Source organism: Saccopteryx bilineata, chromosome 10 (genome assembly GCF_036850765.1).
Source record: "Saccopteryx bilineata isolate mSacBil1 chromosome 10, mSacBil1_pri_phased_curated, whole genome shotgun sequence".
NCBI classification, from domain to species: Eukaryota; Metazoa; Chordata; class Mammalia; order Chiroptera; family Emballonuridae; genus Saccopteryx; species Saccopteryx bilineata.
In genome coordinates, this window is record NC_089499.1 from 8,526,523 (window position 1) to 8,542,232 (window position 15,710).

Genomic DNA, 15,710 nt, shown 5'->3' on the forward strand with positions numbered 1-15,710 from the left:
ACTTTTCCGATAGCAATTTCTTTGATTTTTTTTCTCACTTCATTTTCTGTTCTTGTAGCTGTTGTTCCCCTTCATCAAGCCCTGCGGCTCTTATCAGATAGGACCCTCCCCTTGGCCCTGGCGGTGGGAACGGTGGCCTGCGTTCACCGGCGCTGAGGACTGCATGGTGCGCTGAGACTTCCCCAAACCCCCGCCTAAATCTTTGTAAAGAATCTTCTCACCAAAATCTCCTCAGTCGACTGCCCTACTCGAATGAGCCTCACGTTTTCTAGCAAGACTGCAGGACACACCTCCCTGCCCTGGGAGAAAATGGTGTGCGAAGTAGACCTGTTCTCTGCCCTCATGGCATTGACATTCTAGAGGCAGATGGTCAGGTACACGACTGATCCCATATTCTCTAATTCAGGGAGCCACGTGCTCTGCGGGGGAAGCACGTGGGAGCTGTGGACAGTCAGCAGGGCCACCCGGCCCAGCCCAGAGAGCCTGGGGAAGGTTTCCCAGGGTAGCTGTCATCTAAGCTGAAAGTCTCAGCCAGGTGAGGAGTGCATAGGCCTCTTCTGTTTCCTCCCAATGTCCTCTATTTCAGTTCCTGGAGGGACCATTTGCTTGTATCTCCGCGAGGGGCTGAGAAAAGGGGAAGTAACACACCTTCAAGGTGGAAAGGCTTTATTATTTATTGGTATCTTTGGCCGAGTACTGGTGGAAGAGAAAGTCGGAACCAAGAACCAGACTATTTTGAAGTTCTCAGTGAGGGAGTTGTTGGGAAGAGCTCCCCGGAAACGACCTAGAAGGGACCCAATCAGGTCAGGACCCAGCAGAGGGAGCAGCTGACCACAGGGAGTTTCGACTGAGGCCCACGCTGATCCGGTGAGCAGTTCTGGAGCTGGCCCTGCAGCGCTGTCCCTCACCGAGGGAGGGACCAGGCCTCAGCCACCCCTAGGAGTGGGCACAGCCTGGCAGGCGGGTCCCAGGGGCTCAGGCTGGCTCCCACTGGGGGCTGCAGCAGCCCCATTCCCAGCCGCGGCGAGGGTGGGTGCACTGACTCTGAAGAGGGCACCCGGGCAGAGCCCCCAGTGCCTACTGCACACGCTGAACGGACTGGGTTTCCTGAAAACCTCATTCACCCTAATGACAAGAAACTGAAACTGAAATGTACAAAACCACTGTGTCGCAAGGACCACGAGCCCACGTGTGGAGTTGAGCAGAAGGGGTCACATGCACGCCGCCCACTCACTGCCCTTGACTGGTCCCTTGGTTACTCACCCGTGGTCATCAGGACCTAAAAAGAAGAGTCAAAGGAGAAGTGAAACATCTCCCACTCCCTGTGTCTTCCTCCAGTTTTTCCTTCTTCTCTTTCTCTTTCTCCTCCCCCATCTAATGCAGCCTTTGCAGGGCTGGGAGGATTGGACAGTCACTGGTTCAGTATTAACCATATTTTAAGGAGATCAGAAATCTCCAAGAACAGACAGACATCAAAGGTAATAAACTAGCACCTTCACTTTAAAAATATTCCCTTTAGCAAAATTAAATCACAATATATATTTAACTGTGCAAGACAGGGCTGGGCTTTGATCCTCAGCCGGAGTGGTTGCTCTGGGCCCTCCTAGGGCCAAGGCCCAGGTGAGCCCCATGCATTAGGGACTGAAGGCTGTGCTCCCCCGGACATAGGGAGGGTCCCTGAGGCCCCTTGGAGGCTCTTCAGCCATTCCTCTAGACTCCAAGGACTTGCTTCGAGCCGGCTGCTGTCTGTGCACCAGGGACTGGGGTACCCATCTCTTTCTCATCTCAGAGGATTCAGCCACCCCTCTAGAAAGCATCCTTGGAAAGGGCCCAACCTTCTCCCAGGAAACTAGGGTTTCAAACCACAAAGGCTGGTCCTGTCCCCTCCGGACAGCCCAGAATTTGGGGACAGAGCTGTGGTTTCCTGGGGGGCGGGGAAATACGTATCTGTGCTCCTTTGCCAGGAGTTGGCAGGAAGAGTTGAGGCCGGGGCCACTCAGGGTCCTGCTCCTCTGCTCGCCCCGCAGACCCACTGAGTGTTTTTCCCGCCCTCATCTTGCTTGGCGTTTCCACGGGCAGCATTTGACATCGTGGGCATCTCCCCTTCCTCCCAGAGCTCTCTCCTGTGCAGCGGCTCTGCCTGTCCCCCCCACACCTCTCCTTCTCCCCTGGGGCTCCTTCCTGTCTGCGTTCCTCAGGGTTCTGTCTTGAGCCGTGTGTCCACTGCCTGGGACCCCAGATGTGGCTCTCCGCCCATGTGCTCTGCTGGGCTCAAGGCCAGAGCATCCAGCTTCTCCTGACACTGTGGGCTGGATGAATGTGTGGCCCAGACGGTCCTGAAAACTGGAGCCATCATCTCAGACCCTGAACCAGGCTGCCCATCCCACGGGGCTGGGGCCCCAGCCTTGATCTCCCTCCTGTCATCCAAGTCCTGATGAGTCATTCAATTCCCAGGTCGCTTCCAAATGTATTAACGGCTCTCCACTCAGAGCTCTTTACTTTGGCAGAGGCCTAGCTGCCTGCTGCCTGGGGTCTCACCTCCCCTTCGCTCCCGCCCCCTCCTGTACCTTCTCCACGTGCTAGGCCCGCACACACGTCCTGGGCACGCGCTCAGCCCCGGCCACGCGCACATGACCCGGGCACGCGCTCAGCCCCGGGACGCGCTCAGGCCCCGGTATGCCCTCAGCCGAGGGCCCGTGAACCCGGCTCCACGCCCCCGACCTCACACCTTGCTTAGCGCATCCTCAGATGTCCTCTATTCACCTGCCTCCGCTCCCATCTCTCCCCCTCCCGCTCACTCTCCCCCTCCCCCCCCACTCTCCTCTCCCTTGAAACTCTCACCGTTCCTCCAAGCTGCCCTCCCCCCGCCCCCCACTTGTTCCCACTGAACTTCCTCCATCTGTGCACAGAGTCACAAGGTCCCTTGTAATTTCTCCTTGTGTAAGAGACCCTCCGCCCCATGTCCCGGCAAACGGGATCCCTGAGAAAGATACCTGCAACTGCTGTGTTCTGAGGGCAGCTTGCCAGGTTGGGGACAAGGGGACAGGCCCACTCCTGCTGCGGGAGCCTGAAGGCACCTGGGCCTCGTGGGGTGGAAGTGGTGGAGTGATAGATGGAGGGAGACAGAGTGCCCCCTGGGGACAGCCAGAGTCTCCCGTGGTCATGCCAAGAATCCAGAATGTTCTGTGAGTCTGGGGGAAGCGGCAGCAACCTGGGAGGGCGGCGGCCTCAGTGTCCTCCTGGGCGAGGCTGGAGCGGGGTTTCTCAGTCACGGCCCCGCTGACCTGCCGGACGGGACACGTTCTTCTTGGGGCGGGGGGCTGTCCTGAGACTCTATGAAGCTGGCAGCTTCCCTGGCCTCTCCTGAAGTCATGGCAACCAAAATGTCTCCAGACCTGGCCTGTGGCTCCCGGAGGGACTCCTCTGGTCGCGAGATACACTACTCCAGAAGAATCAACCGTGGCAGGAAGAGAAAAGGGAAAAATACGTTAGCGTGGGTGCGCCCCGCGGAAATGGATTCTGTGCATCTCGAAACTGACTGAGAAATCACGGGGTTGCTCTGAACACGCTGGGAAGGAGGACCTGGGTCAGGATTCTGAAACACGCGGGCCAGAAGGAGGAAAAGCGTTTGGCTGTGACTGTGGTTTCATTTGTGCTTCTGCATTGGGGCCGGATGCAAACAGGAGGCGTCAGGAGGCTGCGCTGCCCCTCGGTTCTCAGGCTTCGGCTGAGCCATCATTCCTGCCAGGAAGCCGGTCTGACAGTCCGGCCGCCCCGGCCCCTCTCGCTGGGCTGGGCCTCACCGCACGTGGGTTTGTCTGTTTACCTCTGGGTCCTATCTCTAGGCTCGTACATCAGTCCTTCAACACAGGAACTGGGGCCTGTGGTAACCTTGGCACCGGCACACTAGCCTCTCAATAAGTATTGAGCGAATAGACGAGTAATTTAAAACAGAAATCCCCCGAATTAACGACACTTTCCACTGGGCTGTTATTTACTCTGCCCATGTGAAAGACAGAAGAGAAAGTTTGATGGAGGAGGGCGGTGGGGGTGGGTGGGAAGCAAAAGAGACTTTTTCTTTCTTTCTTTTTTATTATTTTTTTGGTAATTAATATAAGGCAATTTCCCAAAGGATAGGCAAGCACCTTGTAGAACTGCCTGGTGTCGCTATCAGCTCAGCCTGCTATAACTAATTACAACAGACTGGGTGGCCTAAACAACAGATATTTATCTTGCACAGTCTAGAGCCTGGGAGTCCAAGGTCAAGGTGGCAGCAGGTCTGGTGTCTGCTGAGGGCCTGCTTCCTGGTTTGCAGATGGCCACCTTCTCTCTGTGTCCTCGCCCGGGAAGAGCTGCGAGAGAGCATCTCTCCTGTCTCTTGCAAAAGAGCACTAATCCCACTTGGGAGGGCTCCACCCTCAGGACCTAATCACCTCCCAAAGGCCCCACCTCCTAAAGCCATCACCTTGGGAGTTAGGATTTCAACATATAAACTTTAGAGGTCCCAAACGTTTAGTCCACAACAGCTGGTGAACAAATACCTGCCTAGCTGTGTATGAAAACTTGTCCACTCAACTAGACAGAAAAAGGCGGGAGAAGTGGGCAGCTGACAGGTGCGTTAGTGAAGGTGCTCTCGGTGCAAGCTGCAGAGGCGGAGCCGGCCTCACCCGGCAGTGAGGGGGAGTGCTGGAGGACTCCTGCGGGTGATCACAGGAGAGGAGTGGCCCAGCGTCTGGCCGCAGCAAAGACATGACCGGGGACAGCTCTGTGTTGGGACATTGCCTCTGGGTGATTGCGTGTCTTCTCTCCAGGACACTAGCAGCCACTGTGGGGTCCCGTCATGGACATAATTTCTGGCAGCAAGAATCTGACTGGCTCACCTAGATTTCATGGTAGGCAGGTAGTCTCTCTAATTCGTGTCTGCTGCAGTGGCCCTTGAAAGATGTTCAAAGGCCCTTGAGTGGTCATCAGAAGCTGCTGGGGACTCTATAACTGACCTGACTGACAGTCCCTGAACCTACTGATCAATGTTTACATCACAGTAATGGTAACAATGAGCACCCCCCCAGATGATGTGGAGCAATGGAAAGCCCCCCCCCCACAAAGGGGTCTTGCTATGGAATCATATCTGCAACTGGTTAACTACAAGTTACAGGGCATAGAGATTGTTCTCTGTATCTATAGATGTGCTTCTGTCTTGTTTGTTTGTTTGTTTATTTATTTATTTATTTGGGGGGATTTCACCAATAAGTGAAATACGGGATTTGTCTTTCTCTATCCAACCTATGTCACTTAGCTCAATACCTTCTAGGTCCATCCATGTTGTTGCAAACAGTAAGACTTCATTCTTTTTTATGGCTGAGTAGTATTCCATCGCATTTCTGTACTACATTTTCCTTATCCATTCAGGGTGGTTGGAGGCTGGGTGAAATGGTTAAGGGATTAACAAGTACAAACTGGCAGTTACAAAATAGTCAAGGGGATGTAAAGCACAAGTTAGGGAATACAGTCAATAATATTGTAATAAGTATGTATGGTGTCAGAGGGGTACTAGACTTTTTAGGGCATCACTTCATAAGTTATATAAATGTCTAACACCTGTGCTATCCCCCTGAAACTAGTGTAATATTGACAGTCAACTGTAATTGAGAAACAAAAATTCACTGCAGAATGATCATTGCCTTGTCCATAGCTGACAAGGACTTCCAGGGTTCCCCAGCTTTTTAGGAATAATGTTTCACTGGACAGAGTTAAAGGGATAGTTCCCAGGAGGAGGAGGAGGAGGAGGCAGATGTATGTATGTGTGTGTATGTGTGTGTGTGTGTAAGAATACTTTCACCTGTCAGTGAAACCTGTATTCACGTGTTAAACAGCTCATGCAGCAGCCCCTTTCTGCAAGAGAGACATGCTCTCTGGAATTTGAAGTCACAGGCTCAGCTGGGGCACCATACATCCCATCTTTATTCACTTTCCACTTAGAATGGACGAGTCAAAGTATAATCTAACCCTGCAACGAACATGAAATACTTAGCGCCTCCAATGCAGATATTTTATATGGTCAATTAAGTCTAGAGTCATGTGCTTCAAAAACCAGCATGCGGGAAGACAATGTTAATGTTCTGTTATGCAAATCGGGACGAGAATCCAGGCTCCCTGGCCTTCGTGCCTCCCACTTCCAGCCAGGTGAGTTCTTCTGGGGCAGCAGCCCTGGCTCCCGCACGCCCAGCAGGACAGGCTTTAAGCTGAGCTTTTCAGACGTGGCTATACTTACAATCACCAGGAACTCCTAGGAGTCAGACAACCACAAGCCACGTTGCAGACCGCTCCAAGCAGAATCCCTGGGGGTGGGGGTCAGGTGCCACTGTTGGAAAAACTCCCCAGGTGACTGCAGTGGGCAGCCTAGACGTGGTATGGGCCACCTGAATTTCAGATCCTCTCTTGCTCCCTGCTGACCACCCACATGCGATGGGGAAACGCCGCGACGGAAAACAGGCCTGTCACATCAGAGTCTCTGGAGCCAGGGTGGGCTCTGCTCTTCCTTTACAACGTGATGGAGTTGGACCGGCTGATCTTTGCAACCTTTCCAGCTTCGAATTATATGATACCGTAAGAGCGATCAAAACAAGTTGAAACCAGTAAGGGAAAAAGGAGGGGGTGAATGGAAAAGAAACCCACCTACATCCCACTCATGTTTGATTGCTTCCAACACTTGGTTGCTACCAACAGGTATGTGGAAGGGGCTTGTGGCATTTTACAAACTATGGAAAAGCTTTGTCACAAGACATTTTCTGACCTTGTTGCAAGATTCTGAGTTCAGCAATCTGTTCAGAGATTGGCAGGGACAGTTGGGACCTTCATTTCACCGCAGGCATCACTGTGCCATCCATGGATGCTCCTCTTGTTCCTCAGAAACGACAGGAGTGCCAGCAGAGACAAACTTGGAACAGATGAGTGGAAAGAATGCCCCAACTGCACCCTCTGTGGCTAAGGCTGCAGGAGGGGTTAGGGAATGGCTTGTCAGTTTCCCAAAGTGGCCACAGGGGGGCAGTATAGCCCAAAGTTCTTAATGCCTTTGATAACTTTTCCATTGACTCGCATTTGAAAGAGACCTACACCTATGCTTAGAAAAAACAAACAAACTAGTTACCACCTTTAGAAAAAGAAACGAAAGCAAATTCCTGAAACACGGCAGAATTACAATGGCACCGAACTTACAATCAAAGTAAAGTGGTAACAACAGGGAGCCAAACATAAGTAAGATGCCTGTGTAACAATGCTTGAAGGAGACGATGGAGAAAAATTGGGCACAGTTTTGATATATATGATCCAAAATAGTCAAGTCTGACGATGTTTTGGGAAAATACAAGCAAGATCTCTGTAGTGAATTTTATTCAAACGCAGAGGAGCTACGGCTATGCGTCCCTGTTTCTGCTTTTTCTGCCTGTGCTCACCCCACGGTTAGGGACGCGCTCCCCTAGCCTAAGTGGATAGTGACACTGGTAGGCAGGGCGGTTAGGAAGGTCACAGCCTGTGCTCCGGGCTCTCCTCTCTGCTTCTAGCCTCCAGGGTGGCTGGTGGTGCGACCTGTGTCTTCATCAGAAAGGTTAACACTTGCAAGTTCGTGTTTGGGAATCTGTCCTTTCCGCCCATAGAAACCAATCAGCTTGTAAATGTAATCCCAACAGTGGAAATGCCAATGCATTCTAACTTAGAGCCCTTTGAACTTAAGAACTGGCATACAAGTGTAAACAGAATCTTAATTTATGAATTTGTACCTTATTCCTTCCTGCTAAGGATGTTCATTTCACCCTTGCTTTGACTTTACGCATGAAATGCACACAAATGCCTGCAGGGGATGGTGAATGGGGTCAGAACCCCAGAGAAGAGAGGGCAGTGGGGGGTCCAGGCAACTGAGGAGAGAAGAAACGGGCAGAGGAAGCTGATGGGAGGGGCCTGGTAAGGCTGCAGACACCGTGAGCAGCCATTTCTTCATGTTTATCCTGGAGTCACTTCTTAAGACGGAAAGAAGACAAGAACTGCATGGCTATTGGCCCTAAAAACTGTCACCTTCCAACCTCCCCATGCAGCTGCCCTCCCTGACCCCTTCCCTCTACTCTACCCCCAGCCCCCTCCCCACCTTCCTGGGCTCATGCTTCCTGTTGACCTAGGGAGATGGAAGGCGCGGTCCATCAATGTTGTTCGGGAGAAGTTGTCTTAAGAACCAGCTCCAGCTGTCCTTGTCTTCTGCCCGTTTCACGGGCCTCCAAGTAGGAGGGTTGCTGGCTCTTCTGCCACCTGCTGGAAGGTGAGAGCACAGCAGGCTGAACACAGGCATGTGCCCACCTATGAAAGGGCACAGATGTCACCTCTACTTGGAGCAATCATCCTCTCTGAGGATAAGAGACACCTGCTTGGAAATCCACATGGGCACCCTTGTCATCGCTCCAATGACAGCCAGGTTTTGGGGAGGGATTTGAAATTAAAAAAAAAAAAGAAAAAAAAGCAACCTTGGTAGCAACCAACCTTGTCCTCTTCCACCATATTGTCTTCGACTCAGGACGGCGGGTAGATGAAGCCACGGTGTCACATGTCATCCTCCTTTCCAAACAGACGCAGCTGCCAGGTGCTGGAACACACACGGGTTTTCTTTTTTTTTTTTTTTTAAACGTGTCAATTCTTTTACTTGAGTCTAGACTCAAATTTGAAATTTAAATGTGCTCAGGGTCAACTGCTCAGAAATTCTACCCTGGAGCCAGCATCTTTCGGTCCAAATCGCTCTGGCAATGTAACCCGGGTACAGGGTCCACTTTAAAAAAAATATGTAAAAGAGGGCCCTGGCTGGTTGGCTCAGTGGTAGAGCGTCGGCCTGGTGTGCAGGAGTCCTGGGTTCGATTCCCAGTGAGGGCACACAGGAGAGGCACCCATCTGCTTCTCCACCCCTCCCCCTCTCCTTCCTCTCTGTCTCTCTCTTCCCCTCCCGCAGCCAAGGCTCCATTGGAGCAAAAGATGGCCCAGGAGCTGGGGATGGCTCCTTGGCCTCTGCCCCAGGTGCTGGAGTGGCTCTGGTTGCAACAGAGCGACACTCCGGAGGGGCAGAGCATCACCCCCTGGTGGGCGTGCCAGGTGGATCCTGGTCGGGTGCATGCGGGAGTCTGTCTGACTGCCTCCCCGTTTCCAGCTTCAGAAAAATACAAAAAGAAAAAAAAAAAAAAGAAAAAAGGAAAAGAATATGTAAAAGAGAACACAATTCTCAGTATGTGTGCGACATCTTCCCCAACAGCTACTGACAAACCGCTCTCACCATTTTATGAGCTATTCTCTAAATAGACACTTGACTAAAAAGATAAGAATACAATCGATTTATTTTCGAGGGTGGTTTTATTAGGTGCATATTATTTTCCAAGCAATTTGTGACTTTTTATTTACAAAAGAATATCACATACACAGGTAGATCTAGACAAAGACATCAGATAGTCTGCATGGCCCAGAGGCCGGGGGTCGTGTGTGAGCTCTGCCCTCCCAGCAGCCTCCGGGTGGAAGAACAGGGGCTTCCAGTCACTTCCCGTTGACAGCCACAACCCTCAGGGTTCAGGTTTCAGAGTCTGAGAAAAAGCAATAACACCTATTATTTTGACACTTGAGTCTCCGAGTGATTCTCACTCCTTTCTGTTCCCTCACCTGATGTCTACTGCCGTGGTCTTAGCTGCCCCCGCATTCGAAACGGCCTCAAATGTGAGCAAAAGAATAGAAGTTAGCAACTGCAGAAAGAAAAAAACCCCCAAACCACGGCTTTCCCTTTGAAAGGAATGGCTCTTAGTGTTCTGTAAGATGGGTTTGGAGAGGCACCTGGAGGGGGCATCTGAAGGCCCCACTCGTGCAGCCTGCAATACGGAAGTGGGTAGATTGTACTTCTTGGGGCTTGTGAAGTGGAAGTCAGCCTGTTTCCAAGTGAGCAGGTCTCTTCTCCCCTCCGCCTGCTGGTACAGTTGGCTCCGGAAGGCGGTGCTTAAACGGTGGTGTGCGTGCGGGGGTGGGGTGGGGTGGGGGGGGGAGGCTTAGTCACTGGGCTTCCCTCACCTCTGGGCTCAATGCTTATCAAGCTCTGGATTTTCCTCAGCTACGTAGAAAAGTGTCACTGGACCTCGGCCACACGCAGTCACAAACCTCTTGTTTCAAAGCCTCCAGGAGGAGCCAGAGGCCTGAGCTGGGGCAGGAGGGACCCTGTGAGGGCAGGAGCCTCCCTGAGTGACAGCTGGAGTCTGTCTGCCCCCCGGCCGGCGCTCACAGCACCGACCCACCCTGTCCCACCGGCTCCTCCTGCTTGTCACCTAAACCTCCCCCACTCCCTTGCTGGAAGTCTCCTTTAGGGCATCTCCAGTCTGCACGTCTGAAGCCTATGGTCTCCTGGCTCCTCTGTGCCCCCTCTCCTTCCACCCAATCTGTCCAGTTCTGCTGACTCTCATCCTCAATGTTGCGGATACACAGCCCTGCCCCGACCTCCTTCCTCCTTGGCCTCAGTGGAGGCCTCCTCACCCTCACCTGTGGGTTGCTGGCCTCCCCGCCCTAAATGCTCCCTTTTCCAGGCCGTCCTTAGGGCAGGGATGAGCCTTCCACAGCACCGGCCAGGGCCCCGCCCTGCTCTGGCCTCGGGTGGGCAGTGCTGTCCAGTCCCTGTAACTCCCCCGACCTGCCCCAGCCCACCGGCCGCCCGTCTTGGCCGGCGCGGCCCCCGCAGCCAGAGCGCAGCTCCCCTCCTCCATCAGCGGCGGACCCCCTCCCACCCGCTCACTGAAGAACTTCCCCAGCTCTCTCCAGGCCCCAGGGCTCACCTGGTCCCGAGCGGCTGTGGAACTCGTTATCCCACCTTGCAGGGGAGCTCACACGAGGAAGATGCCCTTTCGAAACCGATCCCGGTCGGGCCTCTTCTCCCCATGGCCAGACAACAACCCGGTCTGAACACATTTACAGCCTGTACGTTGCCTCGGGCAGGCAAGAAACTGTACAATACATTTCTTGGTTCATTTTGTTGTTCCCGGTCAGGTAACCGAACTCAAGAATCAGTGATTCTCTGGAGACTTTTTAAAATTTTTATAATGACCTTTGGCAGTGAAGGGAGAGCTGGCCAATTGTCGCTGCACGTGGACGGGAGGTGACAAGGCGGCCGTTTCATCCACAGGTTTCGATTCGCTGTTCTAGAATCAATGGGCGTGAACCAGCTACTGTACAGCCGATGCCCAAGAGAGGGGTGGATCTTCGACCCTCTGGGACAGTAACCTCCTTTTATTTAAAATAGCTGCTCCCACCCCCAGTCTGTGTCTGAAGACCGCGTCCGGGGGGAGCGTCACAAGCCGGCAGAGGACTCCTGCTCCCCGGTGGAGCGAGTGTAGACGGAGCTGCAGCGCTCGGGCGCCTCCCGCTGGAAGACCAGACAGTGCTTGCACAGGCGCCGGGCGATGTGCTTTTGGAAGAAGGCTGACAGGTAGCTCCTGAACTTCTCCCCGACGAAAGCATAGATGACGGGGTTGACGCAGCAGTGAGTCATGGCCAGCGTCTCCGTCGCCTGCATGGCGTAGTCCAGACTGTTAGAGCTGCTGCAGTTATTCAGGCCGAGGAACTTCTGGAAGGTGTTCAGGAGAAGGACGATGATGTAGGGAGCCCAGAAGAGAAAGTAAACGATCATGATCACGAAGATCAGCCTCACGGCCCTGTGCCTCTTCCTCTCGTTCCGACATCGAAGCAGCGTCTTCAGGATGCCCGAGTAGCAGACGATCATGACCAGCAGCGGCAGGACCAGGCCCAAGATGACCATCTTTAACGTCTGGAAGTTCTTCCAGAAGTCATACTGACTGGTTGGGTAATGAGGGCTGCAGGTATAACGAGAACCCTCTCTTTGGGATTTGGTGAAGATGATTCCCGGGAGGGAGGCGAACACGGCCACCACCCAGGTGGCCCCACTGGTCACCACCCCAAACGTGACCGTTCTGGCTTTTAAAGCAAACACAGCGTGGACGATCGCCAGGTACCTATCGATTGTCAAGAGGATGATGAAGAAGATTCCAGAGAAGAAGCCGATAAAATAGAGCCCCGTCAAAAGCCGACATCCTTCGTTGCCGAAGACCCAGTGGTCTGCTGCATAGTAAGCCCAGAACGGGACGGTGAGCAGGAAGAGCAGGTCCGAGATGGCCAAGTTGAGCAGGTAGATGTCAGTCATGCTCTTCAGCTTTTTGCAGGTGATCAGGATGAGGACGACCAGCAGGTTGCCCACGAAACCGGAGAGGAACACCAGGGAGTAGAGCGGAGGCAGGAGCTTGGCTGCGATTTCTTTCACGTTGACTTTGTGGCAGGGCTCGGACAACACATAGTCAATGTAATCAATGGTGGTTGACATTTGAGACTCCATCTTGCTCAATTCTGTGCATAAGGAAACGGTGATCTTAATGTAAAGTTTTAGAATGGACCTAGCGGTCCACCGTGAATGCAAACCATCATATACATGAACAGGTCCTTAAAATGGACCGAGTTCTACATTTAACTAAGCTGCTGTTTTTAGGACCGAACAATAAACTTTTGTGGCAGAGGGAAGGCTTGCTGCTAACTTCCCTGCTCACTCCCTCTGTTGGGAAAGTTCACAACAGCATCGCCTCACTGAATACTATAAAATCTGGTGTTCCATAGCCATGTGAGAGCGAATGAAGCCTTGATAACTGAGTCAGTCAGACAGAGAGAGCAGGCTGATAGCTGTTGGGGTGGGGGGGTTGGGTGAGGGAGGTGGAGGGATAGAGCAAAAAAGGACACCCCCCCAAAAAAAAACAAAAATAAAAACCTCATGGACCTGAAACAAAAAAAGAAACTGAGTCAGACATCATCTGCCTGACATTGTCTTACAATCTGCGGTGAAGCTGTCATTCCCTGGAGTGGACTCGCATGAGCATCATGGTGGGTGTGCTACCATCCACAGTTCCCGAAGGCATGATGTGTGCTGACCATTTCCTAAGCTTCACATCCGCTTATTCAACTGAGCCTCAGGGTGACCCAGTGAGTCAGGTCATGTTATCGTCCCCCTTTTGCAGATCAGGACCTCAAAGCCCAGAGAAGATGAAGAACGTATCCAAAGACACACAGCTAGGAAGCCAGTGGTTCTGAACACAGGCAGCCTCCACTCACCCACCCTGTCATCCTGTCTCTCACTCCTCGGCGGGACCGTCAGCCTGGAGCCTCGACGTGGTCACAAGGAAATGGGCTGATGCCGGGTCCCCCAAGAAGGTCAGAGGAGCCAACACCCAACTGTAAAATCCAGACCGCCATTGGCCCTTTGCCTCTGAGGTCTGTGTTTATATTATAGTGTGCTATGATGAAGAGATCGCCCCATCTATTAGAAATGGCCAAGTGGAGAATGTTCTGTCTACCACCAGACTTTCTGGGTTAGCTCAGTCCCTCCACAACCCACTGGCTCGCCCCCGCTATTGAAGTTCCACTTCTGAGCTGAGAATTTGCTCTAATTAATTTTGGGCAGCTGGGAGAAGAACCCAGAAAATTTCCCCTTTAAATTCTGAGCCAGGAAAAAAAAAAAAAAAGTTCATGCACTAAAATGTGCCATGGAACTTATATATTAGAGGGGGATTTTATTTGATATTTGAAACTTGATATGAGTTAGGACTATTTTTAGTCTTCCTCTTTTCTGGGGTGGGGGGTAGGAATCAAAAGAACTCAACTTCAGACCCAACTTCTGGCTGGGTGCATACTCCAGGACTTCCTAATAGCTCTCCTAATCAGAAACTAATCTCCACCGGGAATTTGGCCAAGAATCCCCTCTCTGAAAAAAAAAAAAAAAAAATCTTTCTTTTGAAAGATGAAGGCTTTTAAAGAAATGATATTGTTCCTTTAACATCTTTCATTCATCAGCGTGTTCCGTACCTTTGATGTTATCACAGTCTGAAACTCATTCTAAATTCGAACCCTTTCCTCAGCAGAAAGATTGTATTTTAAGATAGTTCTATGAGCACCCGGTACTTGTTTAATGGCTTCGCCGGGCTTCCTGTAAAGGCTGCGCTTATACAGAAGCTGAGCTAACTCACAGGCAAAGCGGCCAAGGGGTGACTTACCCGGGAGTGTCTTGTGAGGAAGACGGATGTCTCAGCTCCTCTGACCAGCTCAGCTGTGCAAGTCAAACATATAGCAGCGTGCAAGTTTCTCTAAAAAGGGGGGAGGAGTTTTAATGAACACGTATTGCAGGGCAAAAAAAAAAAAAAAAAATAAAAAATCTGTGAACAGTTCTCTTTTTCTTTTAAATTGAGCTATAAATAGGCTGGAGAATTAGATCCCTGGCCTGACAGTTAGTTTATTCATGGGCTTTCCCGGTTACACTATTTTCTTTTGATTCTCTGCTCATCCAACTTGCCGAGAGTCGGTCAGGAAAATAGAAAGAATCGAAGGATATTAGAACTAGAACGCCCTTATTTTACTAAAAAAAAAAAAAAAAAAAAAAAAAAAAAAAAAAAAAAAATCTGCTGTCCAAGAGGGAAATGATTCTGACAAGACCACTGAGCTTATCAGGGGTGAGGCTACACAGGGTGAGAGGTTCTGATCCTCTATTTGTTGTCAGTGAAAGCCAGCTCAGCACACCTTGCAGCTGGGAGAGGGAGACCTCATATTAATCCGCACTCGCTGTCACCTGCCCTTCTCCCGAACCCCCTGCCTACTGCAGCTCACACATTCACTCACCACCTGATGCGATTGTTCTGTTAACTAAAGCTGGGTGTCTGAAGCGGCCCACCTTTCCCTCGGGTGTCGAGTGGGGCACGTCACAACCCACTGTCTCTCGACCTATTTATTCCCTATTAACAGGCAGCCCTCCGCCCGCGCAGGCAGCGGTGGGTGCCTGGGCCCTGCCTGGTCTACGTATGGGTGGCGGGAGTTCTCGCTGCAAGGACGCGGTCTATCTGGAGCTAGGAGAGATTTTCAGCTCGGAATGGGCAACGGGTGCCGGAAGGACAGAGTCAGTTCAGGATTGTACGGCGTTACTAGAGGCGGTCACATCAAGCTTTCTTTGATGGTTGGTGACTTGTATCTAAAAACCTCACTTGTTGACAACGGAGCCGCTTCTTGAGCCGCAAGCGCGCCCTCTAGGGGTTTCCCTTCCCTCCGCTCTAGACTTAAGAAGTACTGGCTGGTGACCTAAGGGAAGGCACGGGAGACCCCACACCTGGGGAGAAAGCCTAACACAGGGGCTGAGCGAGTGACCTCTGCAGTCAGGTGGCCTGAGCTCGAAGCTTGGCCCTCCCCTCAGCTTTCTCATCTGTGCAGTGGGCCGAACAGCAGTAGCTTGCTTCATGGGTTTGTTGGGAGGGTGATGTGAGGTATTCACGACCAGAATTTAGCACGTCATCTCCACTTGAGAAACCCCAAACACTTCGCTGCTCATTGAGTGGTGATTCTTTCGTGGAGATATGTGTTTGATAAAATGGGATCCCTGGGGTCCTTGAACAGAGCTGCTTAGTATCAGCAAACGAGAAGCCGAGAGGGTGAAACTGGCCCTAGTGCCCAGAGAACAAGAGGGGACGACGGCTGGGGAGCCTGGAACGCACAGAGATGGCCCCGCAGTCAAGACCCACCCCATAGAGGCACACACGTTCGGGTCCCTGTGGAGCCCACCATCCTCTCCAGGACAGAGAAGCACACAGAGAAGGTTCCGGTTCATCCGCACGTGCAGT

The 15,710-nt window shown here is 52.1% G+C and overlaps 1 protein-coding gene across 5 annotated transcripts; it reads right to left on the reverse strand.

Moving 5' to 3' along the window:
• Nucleotides 1-9,376: 9,376 nt before the first annotated feature.
• On the reverse strand, nt 9,377-14,159 carry CCR5 (C-C motif chemokine receptor 5). Of its 5 annotated transcripts, XM_066245621.1 has the most exons (5): nt 14,103-14,159; nt 10,830-12,411; nt 10,078-10,221; nt 9,679-9,725; nt 9,377-9,602 (listed from the first exon to the last, which is right to left on the reverse strand). In XM_066245621.1, the coding sequence occupies exon 2, from the start codon at nt 12,398-12,400 to the stop codon at nt 11,342-11,344; it is 1,059 nt and encodes a 352-aa protein (XP_066101718.1). In that variant the 5' UTR covers nt 12,401-12,411; nt 14,103-14,159; the 3' UTR covers nt 9,377-9,602; nt 9,679-9,725; nt 10,078-10,221; nt 10,830-11,341. The 5 variants fall into 5 exon arrangements, with proteins under 5 accessions (XP_066101718.1, XP_066101719.1, XP_066101716.1 ...); XM_066245622.1 differs by lacking the exon at nt 9,679-9,725; XM_066245619.1 differs by having other exon boundaries at nt 9,679-10,221.
• Between the last annotated feature and the right edge of the window lie 1,551 nt (nt 14,160-15,710).

Excerpts from the sequence above, each read along its gene's own strand:
- CCR5 (XM_066245620.1), bottom strand. The coding sequence starts at position 12,400 with ATGGAGTCTCAAATGTCAACCACCATTGATTACATTGACTATGTGTTG.